At 52.2% G+C, this 19,055-nt stretch overlaps 1 protein-coding gene across 7 annotated transcripts in view; it reads right to left on the bottom strand.

Moving 5' to 3' along the window:
• Positions 1-19,055, bottom strand: part of LOC111836813 (stromal membrane-associated protein 1-like) — a 33,619-nt gene that overhangs the window by 3,475 nt on the left and 11,089 nt on the right. For 2 of the 7 annotated variants that reach the window (XM_023798406.2, XM_023798396.2), the window contains exons 2-8: positions 17,229-17,362; positions 16,787-16,872; positions 15,682-15,757; positions 14,290-14,361; positions 13,569-13,643; positions 6,523-6,607; positions 5,446-5,558 (exon numbers count right to left, since the gene is read on the bottom strand). In XM_023798406.2, coding sequence (XP_023654174.2) covers positions 5,446-5,558; positions 6,523-6,607; positions 13,569-13,643; positions 14,290-14,361; positions 15,682-15,757; positions 16,787-16,872; positions 17,229-17,362 — 641 coding nt within the window. The remainder of the gene's footprint in view (positions 1-5,445; positions 5,559-6,522; positions 6,608-13,568; positions 13,644-14,289; positions 14,362-15,681; positions 15,758-16,786; positions 16,873-17,228; positions 17,363-19,055) is intronic. The other 5 variants (XM_023798416.2, XM_023798432.2, XM_023798424.2 and 2 more) reach the window with 5 other exon arrangements.

Genomic DNA, 19,055 nt, shown 5'->3' on the forward strand with positions numbered 1-19,055 from the left:
CTCCCCGCCATCGCTGACGCCGTCACCAAACCCTCGGCCTGCTGCAGCTGCTCTTCAGAGGAGCAGCGTTCTAAATCACCGGGAGCTAAACCCACCAAACCCCGAACACTCCCAATACCACAGAGAGCCCCCCCGCCACCTCATCGCAGGACACCTCATCAGGGCGATGCATCGACACCCAGCACCCAGAAGTAGTCTTCCGATTCCAGGCTGCGTGCGCCGAACACTCACCCATTAATACACACTAATAAGCCTTACTTACGACGTGCTGCCCCACGTCGGAGGGCCTCAGAAATAACGCTAATCCTATTATCTTCAGGAAAACATACAGTAAGACTGGCAGCCTGATGCTGGACATGGTTGCCCATCAATCCCGGCGATGATGATGGCTGAGCGGGTACGTTTGTGGGGGCGGGTGATGGACAGCATGGGGAGAATAAGTCCTTCCAGAGTCCTTTTACCTGCCTGCACCCCCCCCCCCCCCTCCAGCTCACGGGCTGATGGGAGATGGGGGGGCGGGATGGGACCTGCTGTCGTTCCATTTAGATGGACGCCAGATTGGCAGGCTGCCTGTTAGCATGCAGCCGCACACCTGGCTGTCAGCGGGGGTACCACGCGCAATAAGGGGTGGGGGGCGAAGGTGGGCGGGGTGCCAGAAAACCCAGACTGCACCAGAATGGAAAGAGCTTCAGAGGCGGTTTTCACGCCGCCGCTGCGTGGCGGCATTCTGAACGTGGTAAATATCACTGCGATAATGCGCCCTGCACACCAGCTGCGCTCCCGCTTAAGGAGGGTCCCACCCGAGATCCACACGGGCTCCGGTTTAATCTGCCAAATGGCAGCCGTCTCGCTGTCGGCAGTCGCTCTTTGCTGTATTGTCCGCCGCGCGACCCGCGGCACGTCTGGGGGCTCTCCGTCAGCCCCGCGTCCGCGTCTCCGCAGCGCGACAGATTCGCGTGAGGCTGAGGATTACAAAGTGGGAATGGTCAAGAGACGCACCACTTCTGAAGTAAATACCATAGGGGGGGGGGGGGGGGGGGGGGGCACCACGAGCTGCGGGAGCAGTGGCCTGGCCCCGCGTACGGCCTCAGCTAAAACCCTCGCTGCACGTTCTCTGCCCATGGCTACCTGAAAGCCTCGCGTCACCCCAAACACAGACCCTCCATGCACACACAAAGGCCTTCGTTAAAGAATTCCTTCAGCCCTGAAGGCCACCAAGACAGAATCTGTTTCAATCTAAAACCTCAATCCTGTAACGACACAGGAAACACAAATATTTTCCAACAGTGTCCAGACCTCTCAGAAAAACCTATGTAATTAGTGCAAAGCAGACTTGCTGGTGTTTAATGACACCCCAGTGTCATGCACACCAAAAATCTATATTTGGTGTGAGCAGATGTGAAAGTTACAATGATTCTGGCTGTCTTCCATTAGTAGACAACACAGTTCTGTTGGGGGGGGGGGGCAGAGATGAAGTGACCTTGATTCAGTTCTCAGAAGTTATACTTTGCTTCTCAAAAATATTTCCTCCTATAAAATAATTTTATAAGAGAGACCGTGTCCCTCCCCAACTGGCACCCCCCTCTCTGACTGCTTAAGAGACTCACAGACGTCTCCACTACCTGCGGCTTCTTCCCAGCCTGCTGCGGTACCACTGTTTGTCCTGCCATCAGAAGCAGCACCAGCACCTGCCTGCCGTCACCTGCCAGCCCCCCTGTTTGAGACTCAAATGTTAAAATTGGGACAGTGTGAACTGGAACTTTGCCATCTTGCTCATAAGAACATAAGAAATTTACAAATGAGAGGAGGCCATTCAGCCCATCAAGCTCGCTTGGGGAGAACTTAACTAATAGCTCAGAGTTGTTAAAATCGTATCTAGCTCTGATTTAAAGGAATCCAGGGTTTTAGCTTGCGCTACACTAACAGGAAGACTATTCCATACTCTAACTACACGCTGTGTAAAGAAGTGCTTCCTCAAATCCAGTTTAAAATGTTCTCCCACTAATTTCCACCTATGGCCACAAGTTCTAGTATTTAAACTTGTATTAAAAGTAGCCATTTGGCTGAACAGCATCCAGACCTGTTAGAATCTTATATACCTGGATCATGTCCCCCTCAGTCTCCTTTGCTCGAGGCTGAACAGATTCAACTCAGCTAACCTCTCCTCATAAGACATTCCTCTAAGACCAGGAATCATTCTTATAGCCCTACGTTGAACCTTTTCCAAGGCAGCAATGTCCTTTTTAAGGTATGGTGCCCAAATCTGCACACAATATTCCAGGTGGGGTCTTACCAAGGAATTGTATAATCGTAGCATCATCTCCCTTGACTTCAACTCCACACACCTAGAGATATAACCCAACATCCTATTGCTCATTTGACTTCCCCTGGAGGATGGGCTACCCCTTTGAATTTGGCTCCTCCCAAGGATTCTTCCTTCTAGGGAGTTTTTCCTTGCCACTGTCGCCTCTGGCTTACTCACTGGGGGCTCTGGGCGGGGATAATGTAAAGTGCTTTGAGACGACGTAATGTAAAACTGAATTGAAACTGAACTGAATCATACCTGAGCCGATCTGAAAAGCAACAAGAGCCCAGGTGGGTTAGCTGCCTCCTGAAGGATGGCCTGGTCCACCGTGTTCTCAAACCGGTGGATATGCAGGTAGGGTTAGGATTGGCAAATACGCAAAATCAAGGAGGGAAGAAGTACACAGACTATCAGAACCTGGCTTTTCATTACCTCAAAAGGATCCAGAGGAAACAGGGTTTGAAGGAACGGGGTGATTTTCTTTGACACCCTATGGTCTGATCGGTACACCATAGAAACAAATATGTCTAACTCAAAAAAAACAAGGTGTAAAACCCACAGGAGTTGAACCATCGCTGCCAAACTCTCTGCCTACCACCCTCCCATCTCCACACAGACACGTATCTAGGAAGCGTACATCATGTATCCCATATACAGTGCTCACTCTGAAGTGCATTGCTTCTCTCATCCTGATATCTTCGGTACCTCATTACATGGCTAAACGGCTCTATTTTAAGCCTTTGCAATCAACACCTGCTCCGGCGGTTCCCAACACGACCCTTGTCGGCACAGATGCCGGATGAGTCAGGGTACAAGGTAGGGAAGGGTGCGGAGAGAATGGGCACATCTTAAAGGGTCAGCACACCATTTAGGCAAAGATGCAACCAATGAATGAAAACTGATCCTGTCAGCGATACAAAACAACAGCTTGTCCACTGCTGCGGCTTTAACAGACATATTTAACAGTATTCTCATATTCTTTATTGCGCAAGTGACTGTTCTAAGATTATAGAGGAAGCATGGTTTCCCCCGTTTTTCCAAAAATATTGAATTAGTCAATGTAAATTCATTTTATTTGCAATCAAAAGTGTAATCTATCTCACTAATTTAACCACAGAACTGCTCATTTCATGAAAATTTCTTTTGGGACCATATACATTAATTTTCCCTTTAGATCAGGATAAATAGAGCCCATAGATGCCCAGTAACGACATACTTCACTGGAAGACTATGTAGGTTTCATATATGCTTTTCCAAAATGGAGGATAGACAAAATCTTATTGGTGAATATGCTCCGATTACATGTTTTCGAAGCCTAAATGGACGCTGTGCTTCACTGGGACTCTGAGAGCGCTTCGTACACAGTTTTTTGGCTTGGCAACATTGATTGGACAGCTTGCAGTCAGATATTTAGACTCGCCTGGAAGCCAGGCTTCCCTGCATGGTGATTGGGAGACGTCTCAACAAGACAGGATGAACTACCAATAACATTAATGCTCGTCAGGTTTCACATGCTGTCGGCGATGTTGGCTCACAGTATTCATTCACTCTGTCACATGCGGGGGCACAGAAACATTTTAAAGCAACTTAGAGTGGAAGTTTATCGTTTCGCATGTCATTGTTCACTATTGACATTTGTAAATATTGTACATAAAGTTATCATTAAGTTTTGAGTTTATTTAATTTTCATGGTCAGTGATTTTTCGCAGACTGGTTTGCTATTTCACTTGATAACTAAGCTGTGTGTGTTCAAGCTGAGCTAGAGAAACATGGCAGACAGTGTAGCTGATGCTGACTTCATACTAAACAAGCCCTTTGATGAAGGAGAGCAGAATTTACATATGTAGCTGACCGACTAAAATAACAGCCTTTTTTGGTTGTAGCGCCTACCGTCCACACTTTGCTTCCACCATATTTACCATCACCATTCTCTGTATTTTATTTTATAATTATATTGTATACAACACTGAGTGTTAGCCTACTCTAAATTCAGGCAGCTATATAATTTACCGAGGATGACGGGCATTGATGTTAGTGCAGTGGTCTGACCACCGTAGCACGGTAATGCACTGGAGAAAGACTGGGGGTGATTTTAGCGGCATCTTTCAGACACTGGCTTAGTCGAGCCCTCGGTGCATGATGTCATCTGCCGGAGTGGAGATAAGAGGCCTGCTGCCCCCCCTCCACCGCCCACCCCCCACCCCCACCACACAAGCAGACCTGCGTTTCCTCACCGGGAGCCGACTGGCTCTAGCGGGATATCTCGCGCAGGCAGAAGCTTTCCGTGCTCATGAATAAAACATTGCTTCATGCGGGAGGTACCCGGGTGCAAGCTGCTGACTAATCCCCATCCGAGCTTCCGGGGAGACCAGCTGGATGACCCCTGCCGCACCCCCTTGGTCTCCATTGGCCAAAGTTGTTGTGAAAGGAGTCTTGTGAGGCTGCGGCACGGCGCCATCGTGCACGTACGCACATGGAGCGCGTCACTTAAGGAGCGCAGGGCACCCTCAGCAGCTGCTGCTCGACCGAAGTGTGCCGGAAGGGTAAATACGACCACTCGGGCAGTAATGTCGGAGGCATGTGGTGACCTTTCCCTTTGGAGCTTTTGGACAGGCCAGACAAGACGAGCCGATCTAAGACTGTCGGCCGCTGGGAGAATGGGGCATGACTGCTGCTGGCTGGGAGTGACAGGCCTGCATGATGAGCTGCTCCCAGAGCGCCACCTAGGGTCAGGATGAAGCCAAGACAGGTGGGGAGTGTCTGCAAGCGACTGCATGGCGTTCATAGTTGGCCATGGACAGTTATGGAGAGAGGTATAGAGGAGAGAGGAGAGAGAGATGTGTTGATGAGAAAAGGAGGAAAGAGGACTGCAGGACGAAAGGTAAATGGAGAACAGGTGGGTGTAGAGAGCCGAGGTGGGAGGGGGGGGGCAGTAGGGGAAGAGAGAATGGAAAGAGAACAGAGGAAAAAGAGAACAACAAAGAGAGAGAGGGGAGAGGAGAGAATTGACGGACCAAAGAGTACAGAGAGCAGAGAAGATAGAAGACGGCAAAGGGAGAATGCAGAGAACTAAGAGCAGAGAGAGAGAAAAGAGGAAAAGGAGAGAGAGAGTAGGAAGAGAGCAGAGGGCGGCGGATCACCTGTGCGGAGGAGGATGGCAGTGGGTTGGACACCATGGGCCCAAAGATGTCCAGGTCGTCGCTGAGCGGGGCTGCACCGGCCAAGCCGCTGCCAGCACTGACCGCGGGGGTGTCTGCAGGGGAGAGGGGGCGGCGTAAGGAGCGGCGGCATGAGGAGGTGAGAGGAGTGTTCGCGTGCGGGGGGGGTGGGGCCACACTCACTCCTGCCCGCCGGCCACTGGCAGGCCAGGACTTTGATTCCGCTGAGTCAGGCCACGCACCGCACCACGCGGCGGGGGCCCCATCTGCTCAGATGGCCGCAATCGGAGGCTAGAGGCGGCACGCTAAGCACACGGCTGAGGCGTGGCACACAGATGGAGGCAGGACACGCGACGGGGGACCGAAAGTGCAGATTAGTGAGCATGCCGACAGTAACGGGGAGGTGGGAAACGGTGTCATTAACGGCATAACAGGGGGCAGGGGGGGGACGGGTACAGCGGTCCAGACAGCGATATAACCACAGCCCTGTGAGGCTAAATGACTTAATTTACACTTCGATTTCCCTACTGTTTTATCCGTCACTCATCATAACCGGCAGTTTGACTGAAATAAAAGCAGAGGCTGACCAGTACAGGTCAGGCAATCCAAAGATGTGTGTCACCACGTTTATAAGCATCTGAATGAATGTGGCGGGGTGCAGAGGGGGCGGAGCCAGGCTCCAGCAGCATGTCCTATCACAGCACACAGCCCCTGCGTTGACACCCCCCACTGGGATCCAATCCCCCAATCGCCTCATATCTGTCCACTGTGTGTCCACTGCCCTTGCCTTAGAAACCTGCCCCAAAATGAACAAACAAACTCTGAAGCCCCCCCAGTTCCCACCGGCCCACTCTACCAAAGCACCACCTGAGCGGCTCCCCCCACCCCACCCCCGCCAGCTGCTACCCAGCGCTGCGAAATGGGCTGTACAGGGGGGGGCGGCTCCAGCTCTAAACCAGGGCGCCCCCTGCAGGGCTCACACTGCCATATGGAGACGCCACCCCCTCCCCGCGCACGACTGCTTCCTGACCCCCTTGGTCGCGCTTTCTGGCGCCTCACCCAGGCCCAGCAGGTCGACGGCGGGCTCTGGCCTCCGGGCGGGGCTGCCTCGGGCGTCCCTCTGGCCCTCATCCTTCTTCTGGGCCTGAGTGAGAGAGAAAGAAAACGACAAAAAGATGACAGACATGAAGAAAAGAATTTCACAGAACTGCAGAATTCCTTGCTCCTTATTCCTTGTACCTGAAAACAATGCCTAACCAGGGTCAATCCAGCAGAGCAAAGTGCTTTTAGTGTGGCTTATGGGGCCCAGAGCAAGATGGGGCAGCCTGAGGAACACGAGGGGCAGCCTGAGGAACACGAGGGGCAGCCTGAGGAACACGAGGGGCAGCCTGAGGAACACGAGGGGCAGCCTGAGGAACACGAGGGGCAGAGCCGGCAGTGAGCCCTGAGCGGCGGCAGGCAGACACACAAACCGGGATGAGCAATGTCCCAGCAGACAGCATCCTCAGTCAAGCTGCCAGCAGGCGGCACACACACACATATACATGCATACACACACACACACACATATACATATACATGCATACACACACACACACACATATACATGCATACACACACGCACACACACACACACACATATACATGCATACATACACACACATACATGCATAGACATTGATTGATTGATTGATGAAACCCTTTATTGCTGTTGCAATACACCATGTCACTAGTCACAAGTACCAGCAAAAAAAAAATACACACACGCATGCACACACACGCACGCACGCTCTCTCTCTCTCACACACACCACACACACACACGCAGACACACACACACACACACACACACGCTCTCACACACACACACACAGACACACACACACACACACATCTCCATCTCACCCTTAAGCTACAGTCCACCCCCCTCCATCCCCAGCTCAGCAGAAAAGCCACGAAGACACAAATTAAAAAGCAGCCCTTGGGGGCAAAAATAAGACGCTGTGGTGTAAAAGGACAGTGAGCGAGTCACGCAGGAGAGGGGCGGGGCGGGGCGGGGCTTCAGGGCCACACCGCGCCGCTCTCTGGACACACGCTGACCGCTCATTAGCTCATGGCGCTAATTATGAGCCTGCTTCTTACTAATGCGACAGGAGCGCTGGGAACCGGCTCTCTGAGGTCTCTCTCATTGATACCTCCCCGCGAAAAGGCTAATGTGGTGTCAGCCCGGGCTCGCATCTAACGCTAATGCTAATGATGATGCTAATCACACTCGTAACCTTTAAGTAACAAGGCTGGCCGGCGACGGCTCTCGGAACAAACAGGCGAGCCCCGGCCCGTCAGGCTAACTAAAGAACAGCCCTCCCAGTCTCGCTCGGTCATTAACTACACCGGATGAGAGCAGAGGCGCACCACTGATGACGAAACCATGGCAACCGAGTGGACCAACATGCCATTTGCAGACATTTATGTCCCCCTGGCCACCAACCCCAAGAGAGAATGGGTGTGCTCGGGGCTTCAAAGGTCAGAAAAGATGTTCAGGGGAAAAGGTAAAGCCCCCCCCCCCCCAGCGTCACTTATGGTTCACTTATGAGTTCACGATGGCCGATTCGGAGGTATTTGTGGGGGAGGGGAGAGGGTCTGAAAGAGCCTTCGGTGGGGGTTCTGTGATGCTTGTGGCCATAAATCAAGTGCCAGTATCATACTTGGCATCCGGGCAACAAGATGGGTGGGGGGTGGGGGGGGGGGGGCGTGCAAACTGACCTGTAATGAGCAGCCAGAGGTAGGTACACATGTCCGCTGCTATCCTGATTCAGAAGGGTGGAGTAAAACAAGCAGAGGGCGCGGAAAAGCTACATCGCGGTCGGAGTGTTCCGGCAGGAAGCAGGGGTACTGCGGGGGGGGCAATGAAGGACATACACTGCAGCGGGCTCCCCCTTCCCTGCACACCCCCCCCACCACTTTCATTCTAGGCCATTCCCAGGAGTCCGGCTGGGGGGGGGCTCTCCGGCCCGCCAGGGTAGGACGTCTGGACCGATGAACTGAGCGACTGACTCCACCTCCAGGCGAGACATAGAGGAGTGTGGGGGTCGTGGGGGGGGGGGGGGGGGGCTAGGAAGGGAACATGAGATCCACATGATATCAACAAACACACACACACACACACACAGGGCCAGCTGTGGCAAACACACACCTGTCTGTCCATCTGCAGAACATGAGCTGCCAGCAGATCAAAGACGACTTGTGTGTGTGTGCATTCCTCACCTCTTTATAAACCACCTGTGGATACCCTAAATACGAGTTTAATGAATAAAGTTACTTTGAAGGCCATAGAACAAACAACCAAAACAACGTTGGCATATAAGTAACGAACGGTTGCAAAGGTGCCGAAAAGCCATTAGGTAGCACCACGGCGTTCACATGGCGGGGCCTCCATACCCCCCAGACGGCACTGGGGAGGCACCCGCACAACTACTGGCCCCTCCAAGAGGTGGAGGTGTTCAAAGTTGCTGGTAAGGGATGCTTCCCATTAACCAATAATATGCTTCGAATTGCCAACTCTAAGGACACAGGAAATAAATACATTCAAGGCTTGCATGCTGCATGCAAGAACAGCCAAATATCGGCAGCTCCATTAACATACATCACAACAACCCATAACGGCCTTCACAAGGCAGCGTTAGCGGCCGAGAGCAGGTCACATGATATGCAAATGTGGCAAAGTTTGCATAAAGTACAGGTCATTAGAATAACAGATCGTCCCCGGAATGGATTAGCTACCAGAGCAGCCTGATAATGGTCGACTGTTAAGTGTTGCCTTTGGGCACATTTGGCCGTAGGGTTTTATAATCTGACGGGACGAGCCCGCAGCCCAGTCGGATCCGAGCCATTTTCCCACAAACGCGCATGTGACGATACCATAAAAACACCCAGCGGCTGCATTCTGTCCTTGGCCGTCGCCGGACGCAGGCTGGAATCCAACGAGCAGCTCGGGTAGCTCGCGGATTTTACGGCCTTGTCGAGTCGGCTTGCGTCTTGGACTGGCTGTGATTCAGAAGTCAGGTGGAAAATGCTCACGTCATTCTCCCCTAAGAGAAATCACTCTCCTCTTATAGTTTGCTCACCGCTCATTTTTATTCTGTTATCAAGGTTAGGCATCGGCGTTTAGCGCCTGCATACCGGCGGGACGGGAGCCCACAGGGATATGACTGCACCTCCTGTTAACAAACCACCCCGAGCTCACAGACATGAACCTGTTTAGCTGCTAAACGTCCCCCTGACAGAAAAAATGGCAGGTCCTCTGGGGAGCCCTTTGCGCACATAAAGCCCTCTTTCATTAGCCTGCTGCTTCTAAAATGCAAACTACACGCTTCCTTTCAGAGACTTTTATTTTGACGTACTGGGAATCAGTGCTGCAGTGTCACCTTTAAGGACTGATGTGTCACACAACCGCGTCGGAGAGAAATTCGTAGAATATAAAATGAGATGCCACACAGCATAAGGATAAAGACGCACACACACAAAACCACACACTCACCACTGACTGGAAGAGGCAGTATTAGGGACTGGGGGCCATGGGAAAAAAAAACACAATTCACCCTCCCCTGACTTGGTAAATTTATTACCATTATTTTAGCCGCAAGTCAAAATCAATAATATCAACCAAGATATGTCCTTTATTTTCACTTTTGTGAAAAACAGAATACGCACCCAATAAAGCAGGTTTGTCGTTGTAAAATGCTACATAATCGGCTGCCCTCGGGGGCCCCCTCCTGGCTCGGGACCCCCCAGGCAATTGGCTGCCCTGCCTGTCCTGTCGCTATGCCTCTGCAGACTGGCTGAGTGAGGAGTCTAGTGCTGTAGACAGTGTGTAAACAAAAGGCACTATGGTGTGGCGTTGAGCAGAATGGTGAGCCTGTGTACACTCTTCCCCTCCACTAAGCATGCGAGGTTATGGCATAAATGAGCAGCTATTTCCTGCGGCAGGTCCTAGCTAGAAAATGCTTCCCCAGCAAATCCTATGAACAGGAAAATACAGAGAGACCCTAATGTCCAGTCCCAAAAGCCCAGAGAAACCGATATAGGCTAGCTCAGCTCCCAGCCCGACAAACAAGCATCAGCTGCCTGGCCCCGCTTCCAGGTAGAGGGAACTGGGAGCGCGTGTAACGCACCCCCCAGCTCAAACCCACACACTGTCACACCCCAGAGACTGCAGTCAGGTTACCATTAGCAGCACACACGTCGTGAGGGAGGGGAAGGGGTAGAGTTAAGGACACCCCCCCCCCCCTAAAGTGTCACACACTCCCTCGTTATCTGGCTTCCGAGGCCTCGGGTGCGAATCGGCCACGGCGCCGTTCGCTTCCTGGGACCAACAGTAGACTGTCGCCCTGGATGTCGCCATAGTAACCAGAGGGGCACATTTTAGGCAGGGAACGTTCCTGAGACTCAGCCGATGCCGGCGCGCCTTACAATTCCACAGAACCCCATTTATCGAGGGTGATGAAGCTCAGCAGGGCAGACGCACGCGGAGTAATAAATCCACAACCAATCACGTCTCCCTTTTAACAAAGGCCTGCGCTATTTCCAAACTGACAGAAGCACTGAGCAGGTCAAACAGGCCCCCGCCGACGTGACAGTGATAGAGATAAACAACCACTTAGCCCCTGAAATCAAAGCCCCTGCCCACTGATGGCCCACGAACAAAAGCTCGTCGGGAGAATAAGGGGCACCGACATGCAGAAGGAAAAGAGCGGAACCGCAGTGGCTGGGCCTCACCTGGCAACCCGCACCTTAAACGCCCGCGGCGTATTAATCCTGCATTACGGGTCTGAAGGCAGAACACCAACTGCCGGGACAAGGTGGCCATTATCCAAGAGGATCATGGGATAGCTGGTGGTCGCATGCTCATGCTCACATGGGCCACAAGCTAAAGTGAGGGAACGAGAGACAGCCCCAAGGCAGCAGAGGACCTGTGCAATTCACTGGGGAACTGAATCAAGGAGAAACAGCAACACTGTCCTCATACCCTCTTTGTACCCCCCATCAAAAAAAAAAAAACATAACACATCAGCCCTGTTCAGAAATTTCAGTTCTAAATACATATCACAGTTACAAAATATGTATCTATTCAACCAGCAGCAGACAAATACCCTCAATGAAATATACTGGGTTTATGTAGGCGTGATCCTGGACCTGCTCTCTATACATGTTCTGGGGCCCCTGTGGGCCCCTTACTGGCTTTCTATGCATGTTCCGGGGCCCTTTGCCTCTGTGGAGTAGTGTGGACCCATACCAGCTTTCCATACATGTTCCCGGGCTTCTGAATGTCAATGGACCTGACTCTACATCCTATACATGTTCTAGGGTCCCTGTGCATTGGTGGACCTGTTCCTGCTTTCTATACATGTTCAAAGGCACCCCATGCACTTTACTTCATTATATCCATTATACCCAGCATAACGAGACATAACCGGCTCAGATGATTTGGCACCTTCGATTACCAGGCTAGTGTATAATTGAGGCCAATCTGGCCTAAGAGTTTTACAGCTTACATTTTACAGAAGGGGAGGAAAAAACAAGCCTTTTATTTGCTTATTCCCTTCACATTTCAAGCGCTTAAAGGTCAATTATTTTAAAAGGCTAATTTTAAACAATTTAAAACCCTTTTGCCAAAACCTGAATGTCAGTATGTCTGCTAAATGCTGCCCGCAAATTGCGGGGAAGCGCCGTGGAGAAAGGATGGAACATCAGCGTGAGCAGGGCCTTGCAGAGACGGCCGTACGGCCCCGAGGCCCAGAGCACACCCAGGACATGCTGCAGGTTTTAAGGCCTTGCAGAGGCGGCCGTACGGCCCCGAGGCCCAGAGCACACCCAGGACATGCTGCAGGTTTTAAGGCCTTGCAGAGGCGGCCGTACGGCCCCGAGGCCCAGAGCACACCCAGGACATGCTACAGGTTTTAAGGCCTTGCAGAGACAGCGGTATGGCCCCGAGGCCCAGAGCACACCCAGGACATGCTACAGGTGAGGGGTTTTAAAGCTCTGAAACACAAGACTAAGGAGGAGTGCTTGTTCTGTGGAAATCCTCAAAATCAGCAAATCTCTATAGGGACATTTTCTACTGGAATGAATACCCACAATGACAACCGTAACCCCCACCCAGCCCTACTACCCTTAACCAAACAAAATACAAGACTTTTGGCATTTTAAATTTTTTGATTGCAGTTACAGATTCTTTGAAAATGGAGTTTCCCCTTGTGGTGCTGAAAAAATGGTCCCCACAACATCAAAATAAGAGTTTTTTTATCACATTTTTCCGGTCTGAAGTGTTTGTACTACACTAACCACTACCCTAATGCACTACTACTTTATTGCCCGAATGCCCTAATGTGTGTGAGTGAGAGAGAGAGAGAGAGAGAGATCCCTGTTATATTACCAATAATCCTATCCGAGTGACCTGCGCAGAGAGGGTTAAACGCACCTGCACTTAAAGATAGTTTGGGAAGGATGATGCAAACATCAGCCACTGACAGAAGACGTGAAAGTCTCCACCTAGTCTCCATGTTTCTCCAAATTCAAAATGAACTACTGGCAATTCCTCACAAACGCTGCCACAGGTTATTAGGAAAGGAGGATGGGTGTGTAATCATGGATACCTTCCACACGTGCCCATGTGGTCAGCGGCAGCATGGAGCTCGACATGGGGTCAGCACATGTCACTGCCCCCATTACTGACCCAAACAGCTGCCTGCTCCTGTCTGCACTCACCGCTCTTCCTATTTGGCCTGGGGGGGGGGCGGCAGCAGCTCAGAGATACTAAAGTCACCACTGCGACTTGTAAACAAAGGGACATGACAGAAGATTATAGGCGAGAGAGACGGATACAGTCTCTGCTCGGTTAGCGAGACCTCTAAGGATCGCTGCATCTGTCTACCTCCTACTGTAAGAGAAAAAGCAATAAATAAAAGAAGAGTAAAGAGACACTTTTGGTGTGTTTTTCAAAGTAGGACAGCTCTTCTAACGGTGTCCACGGCAACTGGCGGCAGATCCGCAGTGTGACAGAGGGGTGGGCCAGCACGCTCCAGTGTGAAACGGGCTTGCGGGCCTCACCTTCTCGCTGGCTGCCAACCGATCCCCCCTGGCCACCTCCCTTTCCATCCTCCTCTCTTCTTTCTCTCGCTCCTTCTGTCAACACAGAGACACAGGGCGGCAGCCTCAACAGGACATAGGGACTTTGCCCCCAGACTGAGAGGATTATTTCAGGGGTATTTTACGCTCATGTGACTCACTGCTGCAAGCTGATAGCAAACAGAGTTTGTTAAACCTGTTCAGGTGGGGAGAGATAATCCCAACCCAACTATCATCCATCCATCCATCCATCCGTCCTTATCCATCGATCCAGGGCATGAGGCAGGACAACCTAGTTACCATTACAGGGAATAATCAGAGCACCGCTGTGCTGTGCCCGTTCGCCGCTATGAATGCTGGGTAGGATTCCTCCTCTTAAAAACAAAGCAGTGATCTGTAAACCTGGTGAAGCCGGCTAACAGATAAACATTCGTGCTGCGGCCCGTGCGAGAGGAAACAAAGTGTCAAGCTGCCAACCGACCTACAGACACAGGCTGAGTCTGATTCCTCACCAGCGCTGCCTGGGAAACGCCAAACGCTGAAAAGGGTCAGCAGGAAGTCCTACTGGTGGGGGGGGGGGGGGGGTTATGGGCAGGGTCTTCCCACTGACCACGCCCACTCTTTACATTATTAACGGAAGTCAGCTTATATAGCCTTACACAGAGCAGGAGAGAGAGAATTGGTGTAAAGGGAGGGGCGCTACCTCAGCCTTGCTCTTCTCAACCGCTTGTGATGAGATGGGGGCCACTGAAGGTACGGCGGCCTCGGAGGACTTCTGCACAGCCGGGGGGGGGGGGCGGAGGAGAAAGCCGAAGTAGGTAATACAAAAAAAACAAGTACTAACAAGCAAAAAGGATGAAGGCTGTTCAGCGTCTGGAAGCTCTGGGAGTAGAAGTAGGGTGGAGGATTTCTGGGGGGTGGGGAGAGCTATGAAGAGTAGAGCAGAAATGGGGGGGGGACACACCCATAAATACAGCGAGATGACCAATAAGGAGCCATTGTCCTTCCACGGCCCACGCGGAGGCATGCATGTGGGGGGGGGGGGGGGCAATCAGGAGTGATGAATGATCAACTACCCAGGGACCTGCAGAGATGGCGGGCAACTGGTAATGCTGAGCCTGAAGGGCCATCAGAGCCTCCGGTTGCAGACCTTCAGACAGCAGAAGGCATTTTACACTTACGGTGTGCTAGTGATCTCCTCCCCTATTCTTACTGGGGAATGTAATGAAGGACTAATATAGTGACCATGTAACTAAGCCAGCGTCCTCCGCATTCCTCCCAGGGCTTCTGCACCTGAAAGCCGGGTACAGAGGCCTTCATGGTGAGCGAGGACACTGAGCCCAGGGGGCAGAAATCGGACCGACCCAGAGAGAGGTTCTCAGCAGGGCCTAGAAGAGCACCGGATATCCGTGTGTGTGTCTGCGTTTGTCTGTGCGTGTGCGTCTATGTCAGCGTTTCTGTCATTTTTACATTTTGGAGACCTTATATTGCCACAATGACATAAAAACCTGTAATTTTGCAATCAAAAAACTAAAAATGCCAGAAGTCTTGTATTTAGTTTGGTTACTTGTGGTTAAGGTTAGGGCTGGGTAGGGGTTATGGTCATTATAGTTGGGATTAGGGTATGGCCCACTGAAATGAATGGACGGTCCCCACAAAGATATAAATGTGTGTGTGAGTGTGTTTGTCTTTGTTCCTCCAGATGAAATCGCACGGCGGCCTCCTGCGGGCATTCATTTCATGCTCGCTGTCTCACGACTGCATCATTACCGGGGGGAGAGAAGGAGAGACAGAGGGAGGGAGGGAGAGACAGAGGGAGGGAGGGAGGGAGAGACAGAGGGAGGGAGGGAGGGAGAGGGAGCACAGAGCAGGTGCTGCGAGGAGGATGTGGGGATCCAGTGCAATGGATGATTTACCTGCAGGATCAGAGCATTTACATGTGTGCCTTCATACTGCAGGTTTTACAGCAATCTGGGGTTTAAAACACACCTAGCAGTTCCTGCATTACACTGAAAAGGATGGCGGCTTGGCCAATGCTGGACCTACACAGCCAGAGGGGAGGGGGGGGGGGGGTTGGGGCAGGGGGGGTACATACGGCGATGGCCTCTGCCACGCTCTTGTCATAGTACTTCTTCCTCTCGTACTTGTCCCTGATGAAGAACTCCACGGCTCTGGAGGGGGCAAGTTAAGGACGGAAGGAGTGGAGGGGGGTGGTACTTTGGGGACAAAGACACAGACATGTCACCCTCCGGTCACTGAGGGTAACACCAACCACCACTAAGCACATCACTCCCAACATCACGAGGAACACAAACACTTCATCTAATAAAAACTTGAACTGAAAAAGGGGCTGGTTCAGAAGGGAAACTCGACAGTATGATACATGACACGCGTCTCAGAGGGGCGGGGGGGCGTATATTGTCGTGGGGAGGATCCCCCAAGGAGCTGGGCCGCCTTTCCATTTTATTGAATCTTTGTTAAACTTGATTTGTGCCCCATGAAAATTTAATCACAACACCAATGTACAACTACTAAAAAAAGGCATTAAAAATGCATAATGGAAGCATGTGGTGTGTGTGTGTGTGTGTGTGTGAGGGACGTACAGGAGATGAGAACTCCTTCGGCTATAAAATGCAATATGAAGGCAGACGTCTGAAGCTGGGGTGGGGATAATTGTTGTCTGCGCTGAAGAATAAAATTGGGCTCCAGACATTCGGCTGCGTTAGCGCTACGTCAAGGCCCCCCGGGCCCCGGCGGGGGCCTGTTCTCAGAACCTGCACACCCCCACCCCTCCGCCTGCCTCCCTAAGTAACTTAAGAACCACCGGCAAGGAGTAGGAGGTGGAGAAGGCTGCTCTACATCCCCCCAATAAGACAGATTGAGCAAAGTACGCAGAGTGGGAGCTACGAGGTTGCTCAGCTCATGTCCTAGTGGGGGGGGGGGGCGGGCAACCAATTAATCACACTTAATAAACCTAATGTGTCGTCCCGTGAGAAAATTGGAAGTCTATTCATACTGAAAAGAATGGCTGAAACTGGTTGGGTGGCAACAGAGACACCAATCAAAATGAAAGTCTGAGAGGAATAGCAGTGGGCGGGACTCTAAGGCCAGCGATGGGTGGAGCCAAGCTGCTGATTCGCTATAACTGTGATGGGCGCATTCTCCTTTTAATCTTCATTGTGCCGCGTCTGAAAGGATACTGGTCGGTCTGAGGCCTCCTGAAGCTCTCCGGGAGGGTGGCCTCGTACAGCCGGCGGGCCTTGCTGTTGCCCATGTCCTGCACGCTCTGCAGGAAGAGAGGAAAGCCGTGAGATGATGATCAGGGGGTCGGATCAGAATCCCGAGTCATGCCAGGATTTCCCCTGGTTTTCTGCAACCGGTGCAGCCCTTAAACCACTCAGGGTGAATCATGCGACTCCACATCATCAGCAGCCAGCTGGGGGCACCTTCAGCTACGTCTGATGGCCATTTTCTGGCTGGCTGGCCCCGGGTTTGGAACTGACGCTGTACCGCGCTGGACCGTGTCGCTAAACCGTCCCAGCGAGCCCATTTATGCACATGATTTATGTCACAGCATCGGGGATGCAGGACGAGTCCACTCTGGCAAGGGTGGGGGGGGGGGGTGCTCCCGTGCCACAGTACCTGGATCTGCTCCGGGGTCCACTGATCCAGGTTGACGGACTTGACGCGCGATATGTGCACGCCCAGGTTGCGGTGGATGCCGGCGCAGCGGATGCAGATGAAGACTCCGAGATTCCAGGAGGCCCATCGTGGACCTGTGAGGGGAGAGAGGCGAGAGGGCGGGGCATGAGCCACTGGGCCTCCTGACGGCTGAGAAGTAGGTCCCCGGGATCAGCAGGCCCTGTATGGGGGCGGGGGGCAAGCGGCCCCTGACAGCCGATAGATCGCCCCCCGGTGGAGGATTTCATCTCTGCAAGCATTCGACCTGCTACTTTATCTGCAGCTGGCAGCTGTGAGGGGAAGGACGGGGGCGGGGGCAAAGTCCTCGGGTGGGGGGGGGGGGCAGGCCGGCAGAGGGTGACCTGGGCAGGGGGGGGAGGCTGCCTCAGCCTGAAGCGTGGTGGTTTTCTCCTGCATAGAGGACAGACAGGGCAGAGCTCTGTGTACCAGTACCGCTGGGTCACGGATGGGTCACAATGACCGATACCCTGTACTACCACTGGGCGGCGCCCTTGCTAACAGCCTGACCACCCCCACTGCGGAGAGAACACAGGCCCGCAGAGGACGACCGCCCGCCTCAGATGAGCATCTGCAGGCTAGGCTGATGGAATTATAACACATTCAATCCACTACCCCCCCCCTCCCGACCCCCGGCCCCCAAGGGTCGTGAAAAATCACAGCTTTCATGACAGGGTTGAATTGCAGTGGGCCACTCTGGTCAGGCTGGAAGGGGGACACTGTTGTCCTGCTCTGAAGGACAGTGACGACGGGCTGGCACGTCCCCGAGGCTCACGCCAAGGACACCCAGGACACCCGGAGCACTGGCGGTCTGCTTAATGGAAACACACACTGCAGGGACCATCCATAAATTGCTATGGGCATGACCCTAATTCCAACTCTGACAGCCTTAACCCCTACCCAGCCCTAACTTTAACCATAAGTAACCAAATTACACAAAAGTCTCCTGGCATTTTGAGTTTTTTGATTGCAGTCACACATTTTTATAAATTTGACTTTTCCCTAGTGGGGAATGGAGGAATGTCTCAGCAAGGTCAACATAACAGATTTTTATCACATTGTGGGGATATTTATATATGCGTGCGCATGCACGCACACGCGCACACACACACACACACACACACACACACACACACACACCTGCTTACATTCCATCAGTGCAGCACTGAGGATTCAGAGCTCACTAGCAGTGCCATTGAAACATAGTTCCCTGATTGCTATGCCACATACAGTGCCCTGTGACAGAAAAGTACTGTAACACTTTCTGATTGTTACCTTTGTTGCACTTATTGCTGTATGGACTTACTTGTAATTTATTTTGAACAAAACATCTGTAAAATATAAAGAATAAAAATAAATTAAAATAGCAGGCGGCAGCCGTCCCTGCTTCTCCGGAACGAGCCGTATGACTGCACGTCCCATTTTATTTTAAAGAGAACATTTTTATTTTTGACCTGAGGTATTTTGGACTTCTGATCTCAGAATCTAAGCCAGGACTACTGTGCTCATTTTTTGGGGGGGGGGGAGGAGGCATATGGTAGACGGGGAAGGGGGCAGCCCTAACAGGGCTAATACGCCTTTGATCCATTCCCGCGCACGCAGCCGTCCCTCGGAATTCCAGCACCACACTCCGCTTGCATCACCGGCGGCTGATCAAAGGAGAATGTCCGGCGCAGACGCGGGGTTTTAACCCCTGAGATGCTGGTCCCGCTCTGCGGCTCCGCGTTAGCGCCACGCCGCCAGCTGCCCGCTGTCATGCGGCGACCCTCA

This window comes from Paramormyrops kingsleyae, chromosome 20 (assembly GCF_048594095.1).
Source record: "Paramormyrops kingsleyae isolate MSU_618 chromosome 20, PKINGS_0.4, whole genome shotgun sequence".
NCBI lineage: Eukaryota > Metazoa > Chordata > Actinopteri > Osteoglossiformes > Mormyridae > Paramormyrops > Paramormyrops kingsleyae.